The 23,851-nt window shown below is 37.7% G+C and overlaps 2 protein-coding genes across 4 annotated transcripts; both read right to left on the reverse strand.

The window, feature by feature from the left end:
• Positions 1–424: 424 nt before the first annotated feature.
• Positions 425–10,821, reverse strand: LOC110054598 (uncharacterized). 3 transcript variants are annotated; one of them, XM_020760958.2, is made up of 7 exons: positions 10,627–10,821; positions 9,970–10,075; positions 9,809–9,851; positions 6,421–6,726; positions 5,064–5,396; positions 3,658–4,006; positions 425–2,246 (listed from the first exon to the last, which is right to left on the reverse strand). In XM_020760958.2, the coding sequence occupies exons 2-7, from the start codon at positions 10,009–10,011 to the stop codon at positions 2,039–2,041; spliced, it is 1,281 nt and encodes a 426-aa protein (XP_020616617.2). In that variant the 5' UTR covers positions 10,012–10,075; positions 10,627–10,821; the 3' UTR covers positions 425–2,038. The 3 variants fall into 3 exon arrangements, with proteins under 3 accessions (XP_020616617.2, XP_020616609.2, XP_089138949.1); XM_020760950.2 differs by lacking the exon at positions 10,627–10,821 and having other exon boundaries at positions 9,970–10,518; XM_089282823.1 differs by lacking the exons at positions 425–2,246; positions 10,627–10,821 and adding an exon at positions 2,335–3,155 and having other exon boundaries at positions 9,970–10,518.
• A 4,333-nt stretch (positions 10,822–15,154) lies between these two features.
• On the reverse strand, positions 15,155–23,835 carry LOC110054614 (serine/threonine-protein kinase 40-like). Its single transcript, XM_020760967.2, has 6 exons — positions 23,026–23,835; positions 20,062–20,114; positions 19,199–19,314; positions 18,392–18,536; positions 17,543–17,662; positions 15,155–16,487 (listed from the first exon to the last, which is right to left on the reverse strand). Exons 1-6 carry the CDS (start codon positions 23,680–23,682, stop codon positions 16,202–16,204), a joined length of 1,377 nt encoding a protein of 458 aa, XP_020616626.2. The 5' UTR covers positions 23,683–23,835; the 3' UTR covers positions 15,155–16,201.
• Positions 23,836–23,851: the final 16 nt, after the last annotated feature.

Below are 23,851 nucleotides of genomic sequence, written 5' to 3' on the forward strand. Positions count from 1 at the left end.
GGACGAGTGCAAATGTGGCACGCCGCTCTCTAGCAACGGCGATGCCAGAATTAATTTTTCTGCAGTAGCGCGAAGGAATCACTCCCTTAAAAATACGCCAACATTACTCGTCAAAGAGATGATCATATTTATTTGTGATCTCTATACTCTTTCTTCTCTTAAAAAAATCAAAAGAATAAAGTAATCGTTAATAATAGAAAATGGTTTTGACTCTCTGGCCTAATTTTATAAGAAATGTATTAAGACAGTCTTGGGATTTTTAAACAACTTGGTTCAATTTCCATCGGATGTGTATAGATTTTTGTTGCCCAAACTTTTAACCACTTCGATCCTCGGTCCATAAACAGTTTCACTTCTTTGCACTGGATGTAACCAGCCATTATGGGGCTCCGAAACCTTAGTTTCAACCCAGCATGCGAAGACCTTTCAAGTCAGACAGTAAGTTTATTTCATTATTTAAATATGATCAGTTAGTGTCATACCTGGTCTCCTTAACAAGATATACAACTCTTCTATGAGATAACTGAGCTTGGAAATTTCGTTGTGAATAATGATATCCATATGGCGTGACTTAGTCTACTTCTAAAACGGGGACCAAATAAGGTCTCCTTAACAAGATATGCAGGTCTTTTATGAAAACAGTGACAAAAAGTACACTTCCTTGAATACAGTTCCCAAATTAAAAATTAAAATTTTATCTTCTCGCAGTTACAAAAACAATATATTAGTAGGAATCAGCTTTCAAAATTTCACTTAAATATTACAATTTCTATTTCTACTACTCCTGAATATATACCTAACAACTTGATTGCAATAAAATCAAAATAAACTTTAAATGGAGGCTAGGTCTGTTTAGAAAACAGCAATTTCCATTTTTTTTTTTTTTTTTTTTACACTATTACCTTACAGTTTTCTTAACATTGCAAGTACTTCTTGCAATGTTAAGATATTTATTGATTTGTAACAATTTTATGAGTACAAAGCACTTTTTCCATTAATCGGCAAACAAACTTTCACAGACCCCAGACGTACTAGCAATTAAGGAACCTTTATCGTTTAGAAAAATAATTACAGGGAAACGCATCATGGCAATTACTGGCGTGATCTACACAGTGTTTTAGATGTTGATCAGTAACAACGTTAAAAATTAGTACTATATGAAGTATAAAACAAATAGTTTTTCTCATCGAATGAGGGGAGCCCCTCATTTCTGCGATTTCTGTAAACATTTTAGCCAAATTATTTATCTATTTAATGTTTCTTAGCTGTCGTGACTCTTAAAGTACCTGTCGGAAACATTTTCTAATGTGGACCGCAGATCTTTGTTGTCATTCTTTAACGAGCTTCACTAAAGAGTTTCTCTTTGTTAATAGATAGATATTCATTCAAAGAATTTAAATTAGTACAAAGCTCTTTTTTGATTTTGATTGACGACCCATGCAAAGGTTGCCACAGAGATCTTTGAGCCACTTTAAATCTTCGGTACTATGCTTATTATAACTCTCCTATGTCCGGGAACCCATCGGAGCCACATAACAATGATATCATAGCCTTTTATAAAACCTCGACAGCACTAATATGGTCCGTATCAAATTGACCATTTTGAAACCAAACAAATCGTAATCCAAACAATTTAGAAATTGTTTAGATTGGCTGTGCGACAAGCTATAGAAAAAGAGACGATGAAGGGTAAGAGAGTTTACAATTCCCATATAGACCTTTCCTCGCTGTGAAGTTATTTCATATTATACCAGGCTTCGGAAATCCCAAACGGGTCTAGAAATAGCCAATCTTGTGATGGAGATTTTGCTCACGTGGACAGCCCTAATAGGTTTGCAGCTTTGCGCGTATTTTTATTCTCAGCAAAAAACATTTACGCAATGCGCTTGGTCAAAACTTCAAAGCGAATACCGTCTTTGGGATAAGGTCTATATGGGGGATTAACTCTGGTAACATTCGCCTTCTTTTGCATTAGGTTTTCCCCACCCGTTCTGAATGGGATAATAGAGATATTATAAAGGGAGACGAGGTGGAGAGGCTAATAGTATAAAGCATCTGCAGAAGTTCTACTTTCTCTGGTTCTCGTTCCTCTTCGATCTTCTTCATTCATCAAATGTCTCCCTCTTCCATTTCTTAGAGATTTGTTTGTCGCGTACGCAGGGTTCAAGTACATGTTAGAACTTTCCTGTCTTCTGGCTACAGCAACAAACTGTGGACCCCGATGATATCTGGGAGTTTCGGTCTGTCTGAAGAAAAGATACGGGAAAACACAATGTTGGGTCTGACCCTATTAAGCATACGGCTCTCGCAGATCAACAACAAGCCTACAGCACGAGAAGTTAAACAGTGATAATGATTTTAATTAATAATGAAGTACCAGACAAATAACAGGAATCCATTTCAAAACATGGATAACCAATGATAGCGTGGATGTAATTTAAATGGATCAAAGTATTAGGGAAAGAGCTCGGGCCGTCTTCGGCCGATTGCAATCGACCTGTGTTTTGTAAACAATGCTATTTTCTACCGTTTCAATCACCATACGACGCAAAGAAATCAAAACACTTTGTACAATACCCACATCAAAGCACATTTGCTAATTGCTAATACCACGTAATGTGCAGTTTTGCAAAAAAATCATCTTGTGACAAGGAATACTTGAAGAAATCGCGTATATCTTCTGGTGAGAGTTATCAAAGTCTGTGTTCCTTAAATGTACCAAACAATAAAGTCAAATGTAAAAAAATAAAAGATCTCCTTAATGATAATGCATTCCTGTAACGTTTTAAGGAAAAATATCACTTAACTAGAAAAGGTATTTGATTTTAGTTATTTTACATGACTACTGTGAGCCTTTTTGTCACTCTATTAGGCCTATCGTCACAGGTCTAAGACCTTTATGTTACATGCACTTCTCACGCAATTGCCCAAGGGAAATGTAATTTATGTTAATGATGTAGAAAAGCATAAAAAAAAAAATGAAAATATGATTAGGTACACAAGAAATTAAAATGTCAAAATGACATTTACGGCCCTTGGTGATATGTTAAAAATTAAACTGAACAAGACAGGTCCTTAACGTGAAGGTGGTTATTAAGCTGACTTCTGTGTTAGTTGGATGGTTTTTACTTGGTGAGTCGTCTTCCTAACAGACGCTGTAAAAAATTAAACAACCAAATTTAAAATGTTAAGTGTTAAAGACGCGTATTAAAGAGGGAAACGTGAGCGACAGGCTAAGAAGGACCTAAAACGTCGCGACGTTAAGATTTGATTAAGGATGAACGACATGAACATGCAGAAGGGTGGTGGGAAGGAAGCAAGCAAACAAAGAGGTAGCAAGGAAGAAAGGAAGGTTGGAGAGTGAAGGAGGACTGGATGAGTGGTTAAGCGACTTAAGCCAGTCAATTATATTTTCTCAGTATTGACTTATTCGAATGCTATTAAAATAAAAATGTAAATCACAAACCATTAATTTCGGAACTGTTGATGTGCAATGGTATTCTCAAAGCAAACAAGCATAAACCTTTCTTTAAAGAAAGAACACGCACAAGTAAAGATGTCCATAAATTATTCGCAATTCTTTTCCAAAAACAATTATCTCTGTTTCATTATCTCTACTTCCCTGTTTCACGCACGCATCAATATTGGTAAACTTACCTCTCACCGTTCGGCTCTTTGGTGTAAACATCCTTGGCACTAAACGTCCTCACAACTGTGCCATTTTGAGATTTCTTTAGAGGCATTGTTCTTCCACGTTGCCAGGTATATCCTTCCATCATGCAGTCGGGAGGAGGGGTCTTAACGGGGCCTGCTAAGAATGGGTCAACTTCGGTTGACATTTTTGGCTCCGTGCTCCCATATGGGTTTAATTTTGACTCTTCCTCAACGTGAAGGTGTTGTTTATTTGCATGGTGACGGTAAAGTACGAAGAGACCAACAATTATGGCAAGAGATAGTGCGCCAGCAGCGCTGGCACAAAACACTGTTATATAATCAGACGAATGATCTGTGAAAAAAGGACATCAAGGCTTTTGTCTTTCCGAGTTTACCAGACACAGCAATAGCCAATTCCCTCTATGAGACGTGCCTGCAGGGAATCATGGTTGTTGTTTTCATCATTTTGGACTGGATGTTTGTTTTGATGGATACAACGACCACGACTCTCTACAGGCACTTCTCATAGAGCCGAATGAATTAGTCATTGATTGATAATTTTTCCTTTTCCTATACCAAGGCGAAAAAACTAATCATTTTTTTTCCAACCAGTCAGGGTCAGGCAAAATCAAATGAGAATTAGACTACACGCCATTTTACTAATCTATTAGAAAGTGTTTCTGAAATTTTTTGACTAGATGTTTCTAAGAACTATCTGCTTTTTAGAAACATAACCAGTTTAGCTGACATTTGCAAATACTCTGACAGCTGCCAATCGTTACAAGACTAAGTTAATTCAGATGGCTAATAACTTAAGTCAACCAGTCAGACTGCTCTAGTGGCGGTCCAACATTTTTGAAGTGTTGGACCCGAGCACTGCCCGGAATGACCCGTGAACGATTATAATTTTATGGCTTACTTCTCGAAAAGAATTGAGTTACACGCAAAAAAATCTCTTTTCTTTCTCATCCAACAATTTTTCTTTTACTTTTGAAAACGTCAGCCATGATTACGTGTAAAAGTTGAGCTAGTTGAGTCGTGTGTTTGAATCCCACGGTATTTTCCCTCTATCACGATCGTAGTATGAGTATCTTATTGATCAAGATTGCCCGAGTCCGTAGTAGAATGTCGCTGTGCTCGGTCCGTACTTTCAAGACCCCGGGCCAATATTCCCTTTAAAACGCTTGGCTATTAAGATATGTTAAGGTGTATATCTGCTATATAAAGAGATAAACATATTTTTAACATTAAACGTCTTGAACCCATTTCGGTCAAAGTCATGACTTAATCGATTTCTTTAATTAAGTGATCAGACCATACAAGATCATACATGGACACCTGCTTTATGTTTATCAAGTTCCGATAAGATCATTCTCTCATGATTCAAAGGTTAAACTATGTTTAAATACCTTGCATGAATAATAGCCACACAAAAAGTGTGCCTGCAATGCCAAGCGATTCAGCGGCATGTTTTGTCGCGGAGCCGAGTACGTCGTCGACTCCTAAATCGCCTTCCTTGGTGGTGGTTGTTCGAATTGACGGAGTTTCGTTAACATTAGGCGTATGCTGACTCATAAGTACAGAACTAGTCGATGCGATAACATCTATTGTCGGAAAGATTGTTATTGATGAGAAACTTGACATGCTGACCAGGGAGGAAGTGGGTACTGGAATAGTACTCGTTGTAGTGGTTACGATACTCGATGACGTGGACGTGTGAATGACCTTTGGTTTCTGCCAATCTTTAAGAAGCAGCCAAAAACTGACATTAAGACATATTAAAGACTCGACTAAAATGGTGATGCACATGCATAGGTGTGACAAGGAAAACTTAGAACATGATAACTTGTGCTAAAAGTACATTTCCTAGCGATCAAATGGAGGCATAATAAACAAAAGGTTAACTGGACAATTAGTGGACAATTAGTGGAAAATGGACAATTAGTGGAAAATGGCGCTATATAAATGTATATTTATTTATTTATTTATTTATTTATTTGTTAACTGGTGCACTGGGAAAACGTTAATAGCTTTTGTTTCGGTTCTTTTGTTTAAAGGCATAATAACGAGACGAAAGGGTCAAAACAAAAATTCTATGTCAAACTATTGATGACTGCCCTAACAGCTATTTCACTGATAACTATTTTTCAGAGTAGCATTTTAGATTTTCATTAAGATTAAACGTGCCAGTCATACATGAGGAAAAGTGGTTCAAAGTACGAGAATAACGCAACTGCAATTTATAAGAAAACAATTAACTTTCAATCCTCATGGCGATTTGGACCTAGGTCTTCCTCTCCTTTACAAATTGAACTATGAGGCCTGGAAGCAAGTCATGGTAAATGAATTTTAACTCACTGCTGACCTGTTCTTCGTGGCTTCATAACTCATTTTTCATCACGAAATGAAAGCCCGAAATTTTCCTCGGACTTTCTTTGTAACACTCAGAAATGGAAAATTTTTTGTAGCAGCTTAATCCTCCGTAGGAAAAAAGGTGGCGACTGATACATTTACCCATAGTTCTCAGCGCATGAAATTCTTAACAACGTTTATAAAAACGTGCAGAAACGTTATAAAGTCTTCAAACCTAGGCTACTCAATGTCTTTAGTGCAGGGACAAATATTGTAAAAATTTGGCTTTCTTTGTGCCTTTTAGGCTGTGTTAGGTTCGCAAGGCAATGTGGTAAAATGCACAGCCGCCATCTTTTTCCTACGGTGGATTGTCGCTTTTACTGCTATTCAAATATATTTGTATTAAATACTTACCACACGAGTAAATCAAGGTAAGATACAAGTGTTTTTCCGGACATGGATCTCGAAACAATGCGCTATTTACTTTAACCCTGCATCTATTTTTCCTTTCACACAACGTTTTAAATGTATCAGTAACGTCATTTTCGCCACAGTTGTAATTCTTGTCACTCTCGTCTCCGTAATAGGGGCAAATGACATCACCGGGGTATGTTCTTCCGTAACTTGCAGAATAGATAGTCAGCCCCAAGCTTGCATTTCCACAGTGGAGTTTGACCCGTTCTCCTTGGCATGTTACCAAGTTTTTGTAATCGACCCGCGCTGAAACAAGGAAAATATATTTACCATGACAATGGATTCGGAATCTGTTGGGTGTGTTCACTGATCTTGTTATATGATTGATGTATCTAGACTGAGCAAATTGTTAGACCGGTAGGCGTACTGAGCTAATTTACACAGTTGCGACATAAATCCGTTTTTTACAAGGCTTCGTCCTCGGCGTCGTCGTCGTCATTGCTAACACTCCCTACTAATAACTATGGACGGACGTACGGACATACGTATGGACAGTCACGTAACAAACATTTTTAGATCCATGGGTTACCAAATGTTCAAAAGTATGGGACTCCACTCGTGCGCCTCCGAAACGTGGGAGCTTCGCTATAATAATCTATTTTCGGTATCGCAAACTAGTCGCCTGTCTTCTAAAGAAATTGTTGGCCTGCGTTGTTGAGCAAGTGAAACACTTAGCTACGTATCAACTTGAAGTTAATAAAGGTAAATTAAACTCCCTAGCAGTTGGAATTGAAAAAAAGAACGAGAAGTAAACTGTTCATCATGTAGAACATAATTTTCAAGTTTTATTTTAGTCTAAATCGAATTATGTGTGGATTAATAAATTACATTATAACTTGATTAGAACTTTCCTTTTGAAATTCCACCGATGTAATTTGATTCATTGAGCCGGTGTTAATTCGATTTTGCTTGGCAACCTGAAGACATTAATCTAACATCAAAGGTGTACAGTGATCTGTGCTTCTGTCTTGTGAGGTTATCCTTGCCTAAATCTATTCACCCGTTCACGAAACGCGCGATTTCGCTCCCTTCTTCTGTCATTAGACGTTTTATTAACTGGGTTTTTAAACTGTCTGTAGGAACTGATGTTGTCCGTTTATATATCAAGCATTTTCTACTAAAAACGATATTTAAGAAGGATATTTCTACTGAGACATTATCACGCGATCTTCCTATCTATCTTGTAGTTGACATAAAATCTAATTTATTATTCGACTGCTCGAGACCAGTGATAACCACTGATCAATCTGCGTTATTCGAAAAACTCTATTTGGCGGAAGTGTTTCTGTAAGTCAGCTTTTTGGTGCCCTCAAATGAAAACTCTGCAAACTCCGATCCATGTACCGGCTCTTGAGGAGAAAACCTTGATTATTGTTGTGTCTCGATGCCAATTTTACAGGTAAAACAGTGAGACATTTTGACAGAAAACATTTTGTTTTGAAAGGGATGACGTCATTTTGTGGAGTCTTACCAATCAAACGAACAAAAGACAACAGAAGCCAATTTTTAGAGATTGATAATACAGAATCCCAGAAGAACATTAAAAGAATTTTAGGTAGTGGTATTATATTCACTGTTACTGTTCCAAAAGTAAATATCAAGGTGAATTGATGAGTTGTTTTCTGTATTTAGACTTTCCTGCTCTCGTGAATGATAATTGTAGGAAGAGAAAACTTGATCTGTTTTGTTTTTCTTAGTTTAAACAAACTTGTTTCGAGATTGTCTTTGGTATGTAAGGAGCCAAGAGTTCCTTGAAATTTAAGCGATCTTAGACACAAAACAATTCTTCACAAGGAACCTTGAAGATGTTTAAGCCTTTAAACTGTGCTGCTCTTGTAAATGTTTAAAATGAACCAGGGAAAACTAGACTAAACAGCACTAATCTAATTATTTTTTGAGTAACCCTCTTGAAATAAAGCAGAGAGAGCGACAATTCAAGATTATTCCTCGTAGTGGAGGTGAATATCGCAGGATATTACCGAGCTCCAATATCGAGGTAATTATCAGTGGGTATTCACCGACACTTTGGCTGAGAAGTTGCTTTAGACTATGTCAAGCCACTTGATAAAAAAGTTGAATTACAATTTCAAAATTTCGGTCGTCAAGTTCGGAAGGATTTTCAAAGCAGGGAAGAGTTGATAATATTCCTCTTGGAATTTATGCCAATTCAAAAATTTGTATTTATCACTTAAAAAAGTACATGTACCAATTTTAAATCACTTGATGGTGACCATTTGCCTGATTTAAGTGAGTGTATTTAAAATTTTTTGAGTTCAATTTACGTTTATTTTTGAAGTGCCGACTACACTCAAAACATCTCACTATTTGCAAAATTTCAAATTCGTAGGAAGCAAATTAAAAAAACTCTCAGGAAGCAGATCACTGCAACTTCCTCGTATAGTGCTGTTAATTCCTAGAATTATCCAAAGAGACAGCCTTTATTAAACGATATGATTAGATTTGGAGCAGATCCTAGATGAACAAAGAGAAAAGCAAACACTAAATTGAAACATATCTGAGACACTGATGAATTCGTCTTGTGGTTTTCCACTTAGTTTAACTGCAAGCTCATTGGCTACAACAAACGAACTCGAAATTTCGCAGCTGGATGGTTTTCCAACGTAGTGCAAAGTTCTCCGCCTTTCAATGAAAAACAAGAATTTTTTTGCAAAATTACAGAAAAAAAAATAATTTAGCCCAAGGAGGTCGGACTACCCTTGAGACCGCCAGAACTTCAAAAACATTCTCAGCGACTTTTCCCTTAATTCAATCTTTGCCTCCGGCGGTTAAATCATAAGCAAACGAGATTAATCGGGACGGTTTTTCTTCTCCGTTCAAATTAAACGTTTTCATACGCGATAATAAGCGGCAGACCTCGAAATGCAGTGTAAATTTAATGGTTTAACACCTTGAAAGCAACGGCGGTCGCCAAGCATAATTTTCATAAGAAGCTGCAATGGATATTTGGGCCGTTTAGGGAATTTTGAGATTTTTACATTAACGCTCGTGAAGAAAAGGAACAATTACCTATCAATAAGAGATACCTTTCAACCCTTGTGCTAATATTTGTTTGAGGCCACATTTCTTTGTCCGTGAAACAAGATACCATTAACAAATTTTTGTCGAGCCCAGCCCTCGAACGGCTATTTAAAGTTTTGGTTATTTGATGAACTCAGTCTCTGAGACTTGTTTCACATTTTCTTAATCCCTCAGAAAGATTAACCAAAATTTTAGAAAGAGAATTGTAAAGTACAAAAGTGTAAACAAAGTGCGTTGATGTGAATAGAATTGTTGTTCAAACTCGGTCAAAAACTACAGTAGAATTTACCCTCAGGATGGTCACAAAATATTCCCAGAAGGAGTGCAAAGACCTGAAATGTAGAAGATGAGAACATGTAAACTTTTTCACCTAATGCAATCACTGCCCATTCATGTTTAGCTTTCAAACACAGTCTCGCAAGTAACTGTACGTAAATTATTTTCACTTACCAATTTCAAAACAACTTTGTCATACAATAACTCACGAGCCATTTCAGTGCCATGAAGAAGTCCCAATCAAATCGCTGATGTCAGGATCCGCTGAAATTAAGTTATCCTGCGTGAACAAGGAAAGATAATGTAGAGAAATTGTCAAGCAGAGTTTAGAATCCCTGAGTTGTCTGCCAATATGCGCTGTTGCCGCGGGGGTTTTGTTGAAACCTGCGTTCACCGCACCACCTGTCTCGACAATGTAGACAATGTATGAACCCCGCGTCAGAATTTTAATCAACAAAAGTTCTCGACTGAACCTTAATGAAAACAAAGGACAGAAAAAAAAGAAAAGAATTTCTAATGAAAGCATCAAAAAGCTAACGAATTAAATGCGCGCTCAAAGTATAGATTGTTTAGTCAAGAATAAGTTTTTGGACCATAGATCATTGTTGAAAAGTGGCTTAACGAAGAGCCGTCCGGCGTTTGATAATTGAATGAAGTTAGCAAAAGATTGTAAAGAGTAAAGTGGAGTAATCATCTCAAATAAGTGCAACCGAACCTTAAAGTTCCGTAGCCTCAAAGAAAACGGACTAAAAAAACATCGCCAGATGACGCCCGTAAAAACAAACAAAAGATCTTTCAGAATCGTGGAAAATCAATACTTTGGTTACTTACTGTTTCGTGAGAGGAAAACGCTTGTTGACTGAAGATAGAAACTCAATGGCAGTGGGAACGATTAATCCGCGGTAAGCGAATAAACCTAAGTTGTTTCGTGGGCAAAGTCAATGTAATCGAAGATGGAGAATTGTTGATGTTAATCTTAGTAGCTTTTTTCTTTGTGCGTTCGTTTTTCCTGTCAATATTAGCGTAGGTAATTTTCTTTCCTATACATGGACTTTTAATTAAACGTCAACAAGTGACCATACTGTCAGTTCGTAGCATCAACATTCATTTTGGAGCAATTATTAAAATTGACTGCTGCTTGACGTGAAAAGTCCGTCATAAGTCACGAAGATTGTGTTCTTTTGTTTTGAAGTGCGTTTTTACCTTTAATTTAGATTGCCGATAGAAAGCTCTCCGACGCGATTTAGATCCGTGTTTGTTTTTCGACCTCCGGTCTCTCACTGCAAGAAAGTGAAGTCAAATAGGACGCTTTCGACTCCTGTAGGGAAAACTGATCAAGTTATGTTCAAAAAAGAAATTTCAGCTTAGTTTCCGAAGTGTACAGCCATATTTTGTCTCCTGCCCACTTGAAGTGGCCCTTTTTAAAAATTAAACTTCCATGGAAAATTACGCGAAAGTATGTATTGCAAAACGATTTCTCGTCAAATCTTAGAATTTCGATTTCACGGTTCGTTATCTTCGACCTCAGCTTTCCTCTTCCTTCTTTTTGTTAGACAATGCTTCAACTTGGTTAGTGCCATTAATGGCAGTCGGAATAGTGAAGAAAAATTCTGTAATAGACAAAGTACGAGTTCCTAAAGTTCCTCAACCGCCTCTTAACGAGTAAGATTTTGATGACAAAATCTCTTGCCGTGTAAACGAACATTATGGCTTTAAGGTAATAGACTACCCCGAACAACGCATAATCTCAATGAACTCTTCTTCCGAACCTATTCAACTGCAGTAATTGGCAGCATGTAATAACTTCTTACTAATCAATGTATTGTCAAGGATGTACTTGGATTGTTTCTTTTCGTGCTCGTTTTCGCATAGCTTCCTTTGTTACTGGACTCATCAAAAACTAAAGAAAAATACCGTTTCTTCATCTCTCGCGACTTTTCCTGTCCAGGCTTGAACGTCGGATTAAAAGATATTTGCCGCAAGCTCTGATTGGCTATTTACGCCTTTAGCGTTATAAGGGTTTTGGCATTTATTTCCAGATTCTCTTCAGGTGTTTCTCTCTTTTCTTTTAGAAAAGCACCTTAAGGTGATCAATTCAGCCAAAAAATTATGGTCCAGTTTATTTAATTAAGCACACTTGCCACTACTTGTCATCTACTTGTTACTTAGCAACAGCATCTTCTTTCATCGCAGGCTCATAGTAATTATCAAGTAGGATTCTAATGTAACACTAACCAACACATAGTGCAACGACACTCTTTTCTCACCCCTCCCCTCCCCTCAACTTGATTAATGTTCTAAAAGACTCTCGTATCGAGCCGGTGTTGAAAACAGTGTGACAGAACTGACAAAATCTCGGCAGAAGACTTTTCAAGCGATCTACATTTTGTTGCTACTCTTTTTCTTTGGCCGTCGTAGCTTAACAAGAAATAACACGCAAACTGCGGTGAAAAACATGACAATAAAACGCAATGTTGAAAACAAAATTGATACATTTTCCCTTGACGTTTCGAATGTTTTAACATACATCTTCACAAGTGACCGTTGAGGATACATTTTGTTTAGCTTAGGAGAATTTGTGACTTTGAAACTAGCATCAAAGGTTTAGAAAAAAAAGAACCAAATACTGGCTGAATCCATTTTTCACCCATATCTTAGCTCATATATTCGGATTTTGTTTCCTGGCAACGGTACACGAGGACAAATTCTTCAACATTTACATCTGGAAAATTCACTCCGCTGCGCAGTCGAAATACTGTTTCTTTGTTTCTGTAGTTAACTTACTAGTAGTTGCAATGTCGTGTTAGGCGGAACGTTAAATACACTTGTTTATCTTATTCCTTCCATTCAGGGGTCTCTTTATGAAAGCTGAAAGAATCACATTAGAAATTTACCTGAGTTTTGTCTTCTCGTCGCAGTCTTGAACAACTGTTCTCTGCTCAGTATGGCAAGGTCAGTCGTATTTCAGGAGACGTCTTTTATTAATCTGAGTGCATCGAATACCAACGCTGGTAAAACACTTTCCGAAAACTGCGACCAGAATGTCATAATTTTATAACCATCTGTTTCTACTTATTTCAAACATTTACGCGATAGTGAAATCAATGGGCTGGTTACATGCTGTGTACATGGCGTAAATATGGTCTTTTTTTGTTGTTTTTATCCTCACATTATAATTTATTATTTGTTATTTAACATTATTTGTGAACTGCATAAATATGCAATATTGTATCAGGAATAGCTCGACGTTTATGCAGAAATAAAACCTACATGTATTTTTTCAAGTACTTTGGTATTTTATGTGAGCTAAAGAAATGGAATATTGTAACAGTTTCTCTCCGAAATGAGTAAGATCTTTGTTCAGTTAATTCAATAGCATTCTAATAACATCCTAACAGCCGCCTTCCTTTGTGGAGGGCATGGCTATTAGTGACACTAACAGAAGGAATTCCGCAAAGAAAAATTAAGACAGCCAAAAAGAACGAAAACAAGTGTATTACACTAGAAAATTCAAAGTTATTTATAGCATAGATCTTACTGCATCAAACACACCCTGCTGAGGTACACTGTAGATCATTCTAAACAAAACACCAGTATGGGATTTTGAATTTGAAGATAAAACATTTAGCCCGTACATTACTTTTGTTTATGTTATTTTTGAGTAATAATTTGGGATAAAAAGACATAACTAAATGAAATGATCTTCTTCTGGTGTATCATCATTTACGATGCTAGGAAACTGGTATAGCTTTAGTTGTGATATCAATTATTTGCAATTTTCAATGGAGAGTCTTGGTTTTTAGCATCCAGTGTTGTGCCCTCAGTCTTCTTAAAATCAAGTACAATTTTATCAGCCGCGCTAGATGAGCGTTGAGAATTACTCACTTAAATAATAACTTTTTATTGTTTCATTTCCAATGATAAATACATTTGAAAGATCGTTGCAGCAAATGTTGACCGTTGCAACGCACTGAGGAAAATAACATCATGGACAATGCCATTATTTCACAAAGAAAACGAAACAACACGTGGTGAGTTGCTTGGAGATGTGGAGTTCATGAGGGCCGCCAAATTTCATATATACAATACGTATCTATAATAAATCAGATATCACTAGTCGTTTAATAAATACGGATAGGCGAAATGTTTCTCAATAAAGTTTATTTTCCGCTATTGCGATCTACATCCGAGTATGTGGTTTTACAGATAGCCAACACAGGCAAAACCCTTTTCATTTTATGTACTAGCGTTTGCAAGTAACGATTTGTCAGCGGTTGAAATCCTTGTAAAGCAGAGTGCTGCAGTTTATACCGGCTAGATATGTACCGGTCAAAATCTGTATTGGTCACGTTGATATATTGTACTTTTTATTTGTTTATAGAAAAGTGATTATCACTAGAAATGTAAATTACGAATCTCGACATGAGTCAGGCTAGAGGCTGATCTTGTCTGCTGTTACAGATACTATAGAACACCAGTCGGTCTTTTCGTATTGTATAAAATTTTAGATGATGCAATAAAATTATTCTTGACAACTGGGTATTATTACGTTATTTGTTTTGAGAACATTGAATTTTTTTCTCAAAATATTAGCCGGTTAGTTTTCAAAGTAGACCATCCTTTCTTGTTAGACTTCTCAGCTCTTGTGAAAATTTAAAGAGAAACAAAATTTCCAGGCTAACTTAATCATATACATTACGGTTTTTAAACAACACATAATCGCACAGCCACTGCTATTAGTGAACAACAAAAAAAATAATTTAATTTTCGTTCTTATTCCTGCATTATTTTATTAATATTTCCACAGAAATACCCCCGACTTTACATATTTGCGTAGAAATAATCTAGACCACAGGCGCCCTTGGGAACTCGATCGTTACAAACCCGGCGTTGAGGAAGGCTTCAGTTAGTGAGGAGGAAGACTGGACAACGTAAATATCTGAAAATCGTTCCCCAAGCCAATGCCTCCAAATCGCCTGTTTTTTTTATGTATATACATTGTTTCGTCCGTTCTGACAATTTTGTGCAACTTCAATCACAGGGTTAAGCATCCAATCTGAAAGTGAAGTTAGGAGCATACAGTTATGCAGTCCTTTGTTTCGAAAAGCAAGGGGATCTTGTTTGCTTCGTCCCTGGTAACATGGTGCACCGCCCTCAAATCAAGGAGGGACGCCTGGGGTCGTGGCAAGGGATCTTGTAACAAGAATGGAATGAGAGGCGTGATGGCATTACGGCTAACTCCGAATCGAGGGGTCTTTCTTGAAGCCCTGCCCAGCTTATTGTGTCGTGTCATTGGGTAAGGCATTTTACTCCAGAGGTGCCTGCGATAAGGGAGGTAACTCAAGGACACAATAATCAATTCGGTCAGCAATGGAATAAATATTTTATTGACCTGTCAACTTTCCCGATAATTTGATATCTATTCAAAATTTCCTACTCTCGACTCCGGTCACCAGACAGGAAATTGCCACAAATATATGTATATATATAATTTCTTTTCATGCCTTTAACATCTCCTAATACAATAGAATTTCCAACCCCTATTTACAACCCACATGTAGTAAACCAATTCACAGAATTGAATAGCTAATAAGCCCAGAAAGGTCCTGTTTCGTACATCTGTCTTTACTGAAACTCTTGTTGCATTCCGTCCTTCAGCGGCCATTTTAAACACGAGTACTAATAGCGTAAACCGGATGTGAAAAAACCCCTCTTGAGAGGCGTTCCCAATCCCTCTCTAACCCTTGGCCCTTCCTCCATGGCTTAAAAAAACAAAACAAATTATTCCAAGAAGAATTGTAGTCGATGTACGAAAATCTGTATGAAAAATTTTGTTGTAGACCTAATGGTTCATCGTCGCAACATACCATGTGAAACTTTAGTGTTGCAAGAAGCTGCTTTTAGATTGATTTGAGTACCGAATGCCTACGATAACGATGTATGCAGAGGAAAAAACGCAGAATAACGATGAATGGGTCCGCAATGTAAGCGGTAAACGATGCAAAATAACTTGCTTAGTTCAGAGAGTGCTGTAGCTGATGACCATCTTAACATCACAAGCAAAGTACTCTGATCACATCTCGCCAATAGCAATAACGCAAATATGAATGAAACAAACAAATTAGAATTCAATGCACAAACATGTATGCGAGACCAAGTGCGGGAGAAAGCGCATCAGCCAATCACGATTGGTGTGGGCCAGGCTTCTGATTTGTTGAATAAAAGCATGTCCGCTGTGATAGGTTAAAAGAAAATTGCCCGAATTTTTATCAACGAATCACAGACCTAAAGAGAAGCAAAACTAAAGCTAATGCACAACGTATTTCCGACTCGCTCTAGATAAACAGAACTGAGATTTGTGTTGGAATAAGCTTCTCCCTTCTTAAAATTTTCTAGGCTTTGCGTTTTACGTAACGTTAAGTAAGTGACGATGAGCAAGAATTTCAGCCGCCGTCAACGGTCGGGCATCTTCGGAGATCCGTCGTATTGGCGGCTGTGTGAGACTTTCTCTCGTGAGTGTAACTCTCGGCTCCTTATTGTTGACATTGTCACGGTATTTAGTCAAACGGAGTTCAAGCTCTGGTTGCCTTAACCTCGACGAACTGTCAAATCCATCCTTAGTGTCTCCTGAAGAGCCTTCATCGATATCAGGAACTACTTGGGCGGGTTCGCTCATTGTATTCGACAAATACCTACCGATAAGGAAAAACAAAATTGTTAAGGACGACACATCTTGAAAAACGACTTCCTTAATATATCTCAGTCGTAACCATGTTACGCTCGATTTCCGCCTTTTCGGGTCCAGTCCGGAAGGTCCTCCCTGAACTGAGCGAGTTCAACGGGGGAGGGAATGGGAAGGGAGGGGAGGGGAGGGGACGAGAAGGAGGAGGAGGAGGAGGAGGAGGGCAACTACGGGGGCTGGTAATCGGACCTACAACCAAGTCCGTTTATTTTCAGTGTATTGTTACTACTTTAGAGTAACAGTATTATTTTAAGGTTTTTCTCAACTTAGAAAAAAATTGCGCATAAGCAAAATGACTTGAAATATTATGGCACAGTTCAAGACAAGCCTTATTTTTTATCAAGTTACTCCTAAAACAGTGTAAAAACAACTACACTAGGAGAATTGTAAATATATAAAGTTAAATATTAACAATATACAACTTTATTCATAATTGAATAGAGAATAGATATCAAAAAAAATAATTTTATAGAAACACTATGTTGGGTAGCTGGGGTAGACAGGGTTTGTACTCTTTTTTAATACTTCAAGAACTTCTCAAGGACTCTATCCAGTAAGGGATACCTGCCAAATGTGTTCTTCCACTGCACAGGCAATCTTTTCCTTGAGCTCTTGACCGACATTAGCAAAGAGCTAACTAAGATTTTTTCCTTTTTGAATGAAATGCACGCAGACACGTTTTTTTGCCTTGTTAGGCAACTGAAAGAGTCAGAGAAAAAAACCCCAGCAAATTTCAAGACCCCTGCAAATTTTAAGGTTTTCCAAGGACCCAACGTACTTTTGACGGACATTCAAGTTCTTCAAATTCCAGGACTTGCCAGGTGCGTGTGAACCCTGGGTAGGGGCAGTTGGGTTTGGTCGAGTTTGGGGTTGGGATATCGCACTGGAAACAAAGTTTCTTTCCCATTAATCTTCCCCAAAGAATCCAAAAATTTACCTACAGCTTAATCGTAGAGGCAAACTTGAATTGCATGAAAGTTATGTAGAAATTGTTCTCCCACTCACCATGCTGTCATGGTATTTCTCAGGAAATCAAGCACACCAGATGCTGTGAGTCTCTTCTGAGGATCCAACATCAGTAGCAGTCCAATCAGTGACTTGGTATTATCAGACACGCGACCATCACTGTATAATAAATAGTAATAATAAAATAAATAACCTTTAATTTACCCTCTGCAGTGTTTATAGCACAAAGGCTAGTGGGGCCGAGCAAACAACTGAAACAAATAATTCAAATCGAACATAGCATTGTTAAGAATCTCAACTGGCCGGAGGACAACTAGTTGGCTATGAACAAGCATGGCTGTCAGGATTTGAACTCAGGGCTACCCTCAAACAAATTCAGGTAAAGGTCAGAGCGAAACTCAAAACCAGGACCCCTGGATTCTGACACGCAGAACACTTGGTGAGAAAAAGGAAAGTCAGTGAGAAAATATTAATTACACATCCACAGTGCACATGAAGGGTCATCAAGTTAATTGTGTCCACACCTCCTTAGCTAAATTTTCAGAAAAAAAACCACTACCATTGAAAGAAAATTGGAAAAAAAGTCTTAGTTGAACACATTTTTATTGGCCCAAACTCCTTTGCACCGTATTTATAAAAGCAGAGGCTGCACATCATATTTGAACAGCTCGTTAATGTAGAGTTTAGGGCCCGGTTGTTCAAAGGAGGTATAACAATACCTAGGGGATAAATTGCTATTAAGTGGATAAGCGTTGACAAAATAAACCAGGCTATCCACTGGTTAATGATTTATCTGATGGATGGTGCTATTCATCCTTTGAACAACTGGGGGCACCTGTATTCATTAAATGGTATCTCATAAGAATTTCAACCAGCTGCATAACTTACTTTGGCAGCACAAACTCTGCAGTTTTGATCTTTCTGAACAGTTCATGAGGTATGCTGTCATAGAAAGGGAACTGACCATACAACATGGTGTACAGGACAACACCAAGCGCCCACATGTCACTTGCTTTCCCCGAGTATGGAGCCCCTGCAGAACAAAGAAGAAAATAGTAAAGGAATAATATTATAATTTATGTTATACAAAACCAACAGTTACTACACACTTTCTAAAAATCTAATCTACTAACAATGTAAATTTCTAACAAGAATTATTTTCAGAAACCAGCCGTACCATGCAGATTTTTGCATGCAGATAACTTTAACCTAGGATTACTCTTGGAGAGGTACAGTGCTCCTTGTATGTTTTTGGGACAGGATAGCTGGGTGGGTCTTGGTCTGTGGATCTCAGTTTTTCCCCAAGAAGGTAAGCAGAGCTAAAGCAAAACAGAGAGCAATTTTATGTCTTTGATTACTCTTTCCCAATCTATAGACCCAAAACAAAAATCACATGCTATTTCAGACCAAAAAAAGCAAAGTGTTCAAAATCATATGAAGACTAAAACTGCTCACCGTTCCCATATATATATGAGAGCAGTAATACATTAGCTTATTCAGGTGAATGCATGCTCCTCTCAAAATCTTGTTGACTAAAATGAAAGCAATCAAAAATTGGTCCACTTTACGGCTGAGGTGCACATGACTCTGCTGGGGTTTTCAAAAGATACTGATCAATTAATGATCCTATGGACTGAAGCATTTATTATAGTCAAATAGCACTAATATTTAGGAGGTCAAAGTTGTATCACTCACCACTTAAGACATCTGGACTAATATAAGCTGGACTGCCTCTCTGGTCTTTCAACAAATCATTGTCTCGTATCAAGTGTTTCCCCAGGCAAAAATTTGTTATTGTTATTCTTTTTGTGCTGAAGAGAACATTTACAAAAAACCCTAGTAAATATAAGTAGAAAATATTTCTAGTTTATCCACTGTTGTTCTCAAGTATGGTGAATATTTATATTTTTTCACTTTATTGAAATACTACATACATATATGGACATCTTGTCAAGCAGGATGGAAGCAACAATGTGGTGTTCATGTACCACAACGTTCTCGATTATTCTCTGAACTATTGCTAGAGACGTGGGAAGTTGGGCAAACAAAAAAAAGGAATAGCCCTGCAGTTTTAGCCCCCCCCCCCAATTCCTTGCTGTAATCAGAAGTCAGAGTGATAGGTGGAGTTGCCTTATAGCTGCTACCCTGGAGTTTGGATCAAAGGTCTGAGTTTTAGCCTGCTGCTCATTCTTTGAGTCATATTGTGTGCCAGATCACTGTTCAGTAGTCCGAGAATGTCCCTCTATCCACCCAGGTTTTCCTTCACTTTTCTAACGGGTATTCCATGTACCTGACTTTTTTCCATTCCTATTTCGGAGCATGGAAATGCAGTCATGTCCAATAGCTTGGGCTAGTAGATTTTGCATTTGGACCAGTCAATTCTGTCCTTTGCTTGCCCAACGGGTAGGTGAAGTTTTTAAAGGAACATTTTGAGACAATTCAAAGAACAACCAGGTACTTTAAGAGGTAAAATCATTGAGCAATAATTGAATTTGAAATTAATTATTCAAGGTAGTAAGAACTTATTTGGGTGGTAGTGGGAACGTTTTGTTTGTTACCTTCTATTCAGCACAATATTTCCAAGTTTTAAGTCTCGATGAACTATGTTTCTCTGCAAAGAAAACAAATTACATTTAAATAATGAGAACATCATTATACATTATTATGATCTTAATATCTGGTCCCAAAAAAAAAAAAAAAAAGATACACACACTGTGCAGAACGCTTGCATTTTTCTCTTTTCATGTGGTTTTGACAACATGCAATGTACATCACTTCCCACTTTCTAATTAGCTTGATATACAAAATATTGATGCTCTTTAGGTTCGTCATGCATTTCCGTTCACCTGCCATCAGTCAATCACAGCTTGAAGTTTTATAACATTCAAAAAACAGGGACTTTGGCAACCTATTGTAAAATGCATGAAATGTACAACAAAGAGAAGCCGCTGTGAGACCAGATTGTAGAAAAGAGAACTGGTGTTTTATTGATCTCCAAACTCAGGATCAAGTGAATCTCTTATATATGTATCAAGCTTCAAAGTCTGCTTTTGCCATCTAGTCAGGACACCCCCTTGGGGGAGGGGAAGGTCTGAGTATCCCACATCCCACTAACTTTTGGCCTAAGTATTCCATATTCCAATAATTACAGTTGCAAAAATTAACAATTTTTGAAGTCAAATAATCCCATTTTATCTGATCTCAGTATCCCATATGCCATGAATTTCTCCACTAAATATCCTGCCTGTATCCCGTTAATTTCAACCTATTGTAAATATCCTGTATTCCGAAAACCCCTAATAGGGTCTCAGTCAGCGCCTGCAGCATATTGCTGTTGTCTCAGTTGTGAGTCCACAAATGAAAAAATAAGACCATGTCAACAAGATGGCAGATCCCAAGATTGACCTTGCATTAACAATGGCCAATGTTGATAAAGAAAAAGTCAAAGGAGTGAAGAAAGGAAAGTCCAGAAGTTTAACATATAGTTGGCTGGAGGAAAATGTTCTTGAATGACATACAAATATGTTTACTACAGTGCAATGTGCAAAGGTAAGAGGAATCACATTTGCTGATTGCATGGCAAGTTTAAGACATGAAGAACCCCATTTTCATTCAATATTTCATTAATTCATGATCATACATAAATATACTACCATTTTTTTTTTCGTATCATGAAATCACGGCCAAAACAACTGAAGTCACTCTAAGAAAAAAAATATGTGCTAGGCAGTACCTTTTTAATATATCATTGGATTATTTAACCAGGCGCAAGGACGGAGTCACAGTAAAGGTCCATAAAAGGAATGAACTGTCAGTAGTTTTAATCAGTTGTGTTAACTGTACAAGTTTGGTTGATAATCGCTGTGGCCGCACTGTGAGAGTTAACCAGGTTATCTTTAATAATATTAATAAATCACGGTTAGCTGGGTTATCGAAACATCATGATGTGGCCACTAATTTCAGCTGTTCGTTGTTCTCTGTTCTCCACGAGTGGAGAGGAAGAAAACGAAAACAAAGGAGTAAGAACTGAGATTATAAGAACATGGCCCTTGAAGTCTGCTATTTTGTTGGTTTATCTCACGATGTCAATTGAGTTAACCCACTTCATAACCTATTCCAGTGCGGCTGCTCATAAAATATAACCCTCTTAATTCATTATAACCAACCTTTAAGTGAGTCAAATTATTTATAAATTTTAGCCAGGTTTCTAAAAAATAAACCCAGTTAACTCTTTTAGTGCGGCGCAGCCAATGATTTATTATATTTTACAGGAAAATTTGGGCAAGGGGAACAGATAGCTGCATCCTGCCCAGTTGGGTGGTCAATCACAGTGCAACATTTGTTTCATCCTGCCCACTCATGGGACTAGCTAGTCAAAGAGGAAAACAAATTTTGAAAAAAAATTGATCAACAATGATATTTATGAAAGTTTTTGTCAGAAGAAAGAAATCAAGGAAAAGCTAGAACTGTACTCCTGGCAAGGACAGATGCAAAAAGAGAAAAAACAACAAAAACAATGGCCCTGTCACCAGCTGGGGGGCAAGTACACAGGTGTGATTGGTTGGTGACCCTTCCGGAAGAACCACCAACACTACATAAACAGACCCAAAAGGGAACAGAAACACTTTAGTACAGACATAATTATAATTCAAAATTATACAGAAACACTTGTGAATACAGCGGTTTCCTTTTTTCAAGCACATTTCCAGGTAAATGTAATTTGAAATTGCGGTTAAATTGATAAGCGGACTAATCTCATTACAGGATCATTGCATTACATTTTACATTTGATTTTTTCAATGAAAAAATCAAAACATACATTTCGCAATGTCAAAATCACTGTAACCAACGTCTTATTACAAAACAAAGAAACTCCTATTCAAGTAAAGCGTAGGAGTAAAGCTGTTCAAACGAAGCTCGTAAAGATTGAATGTGCTTGAACGCCCCTGTCGGTTGTTAAGTTGTATCTCTGTGTTGACATATGCCATCCACGCGGAAAACATTCGATTTATTATAGACATTGCTTTCGTTCCTCGTATATTACATCAGGTACATTGTAGACCTTCTGATATAATATGCGTTGCACTCGGACTAATTTAATAAATTTGTAACAGTTTTAATCAACAGTCAAGCAGACGGTTCCACTCAGACTGAAGAGGAAATTCCGTGATTAGAATACACATTAACAACCGAATGAACATCAACACCCACGCGAAAGATTATTTCCCAGAATCTACGCACCCTTAAGGACCTATGCTCCAAGAACAAAGAAATCTTTCATCAAGTCTTGATAAGGTTTGAAAATAATAATAAAAAGAATTACTGCGCTGACCTAAACTTGATGAGAGCACTGGCTGTGAAACGTTCTAAAAGTTCATTTATAACCAATAATCGAGACGCGAGAACATTGCCTTGAAAGGGTAAACTAAAAGAATAAGGTTTTGCCTTCACAAATAAACGGAAATACACCACACAAACTACAGATATAATTAGCCCAATATCATTTCGTACTGTAGTCTTACCTTATGCAAGCACTCTACCACTCTGACAATGTCGTGGAAAATTATAACGGTCTCTCTTTCGGACAATCGTTTCTCTCGTATCACGTAATGTTGAAGATTTATCAGGTCGGCAGTGTCCGAACTAAAGTCATGGGCGCAAAGGCAATCCAATACTAAACAGAGACGATGGCGAATTCGATATTGTCTCGCAACTGCACTCTGAGAACGATGAATTGCTGCTGTGTTTGCAGATTCTTTCTCGGGAGGGATTTCCTCGTAATATTCGTCTTTGAAAAGTCCGTGATGGTGAACAACGCCATCTTGATCGTTCAAAAGGGAAAGCAATGAATACTCCGTGTGTAAGAGCATTTTACCTTGTTTGTCATCGTAACTCTCACGTCCGGGATCCGATAACGTAAGAATCTTGATGGAGTAAAAATCATCTGTACCTTCTTTTTTAGCCAAGCATTGAACAATGCTTCGTACCGGCGAGTTGCCCAATCTTGGCCCAAGCAAATAAGGGCCAGCGCGCTTCAGCGTTCCACGATTCGAAGCTCTAATCAGAGCTCTTCGCGAACTCATAGCTGAACTTGTGCTTGAAGATGAAGACGACTCTCCAGCTTCAAGGCACGAGGCCTTCCGTTTCACTCCTGTTGATCCAGCACTGCTAGATCGCATCTTGACGATGGTACAAGATTATTTCCACGAAAGAAAATAGCTTGCTGTTATAAGTCGCCTACGGAAGTGATTTCATTTGAAAAATTTATCACGTACTCAGACCCTCTGAGACAAAACCATTCGCGTACACTTGATGAGACTGGGACGAAATGGACCGCAGGAAATGATG

Source organism: Orbicella faveolata, unplaced genomic scaffold (assembly GCF_042242905.1).
Source record: "Orbicella faveolata isolate gen_17 unplaced genomic scaffold, um_ofav_v1 contig_12, whole genome shotgun sequence".
NCBI classification, from domain to species: Eukaryota; Metazoa; Cnidaria; class Anthozoa; order Scleractinia; family Merulinidae; genus Orbicella; species Orbicella faveolata.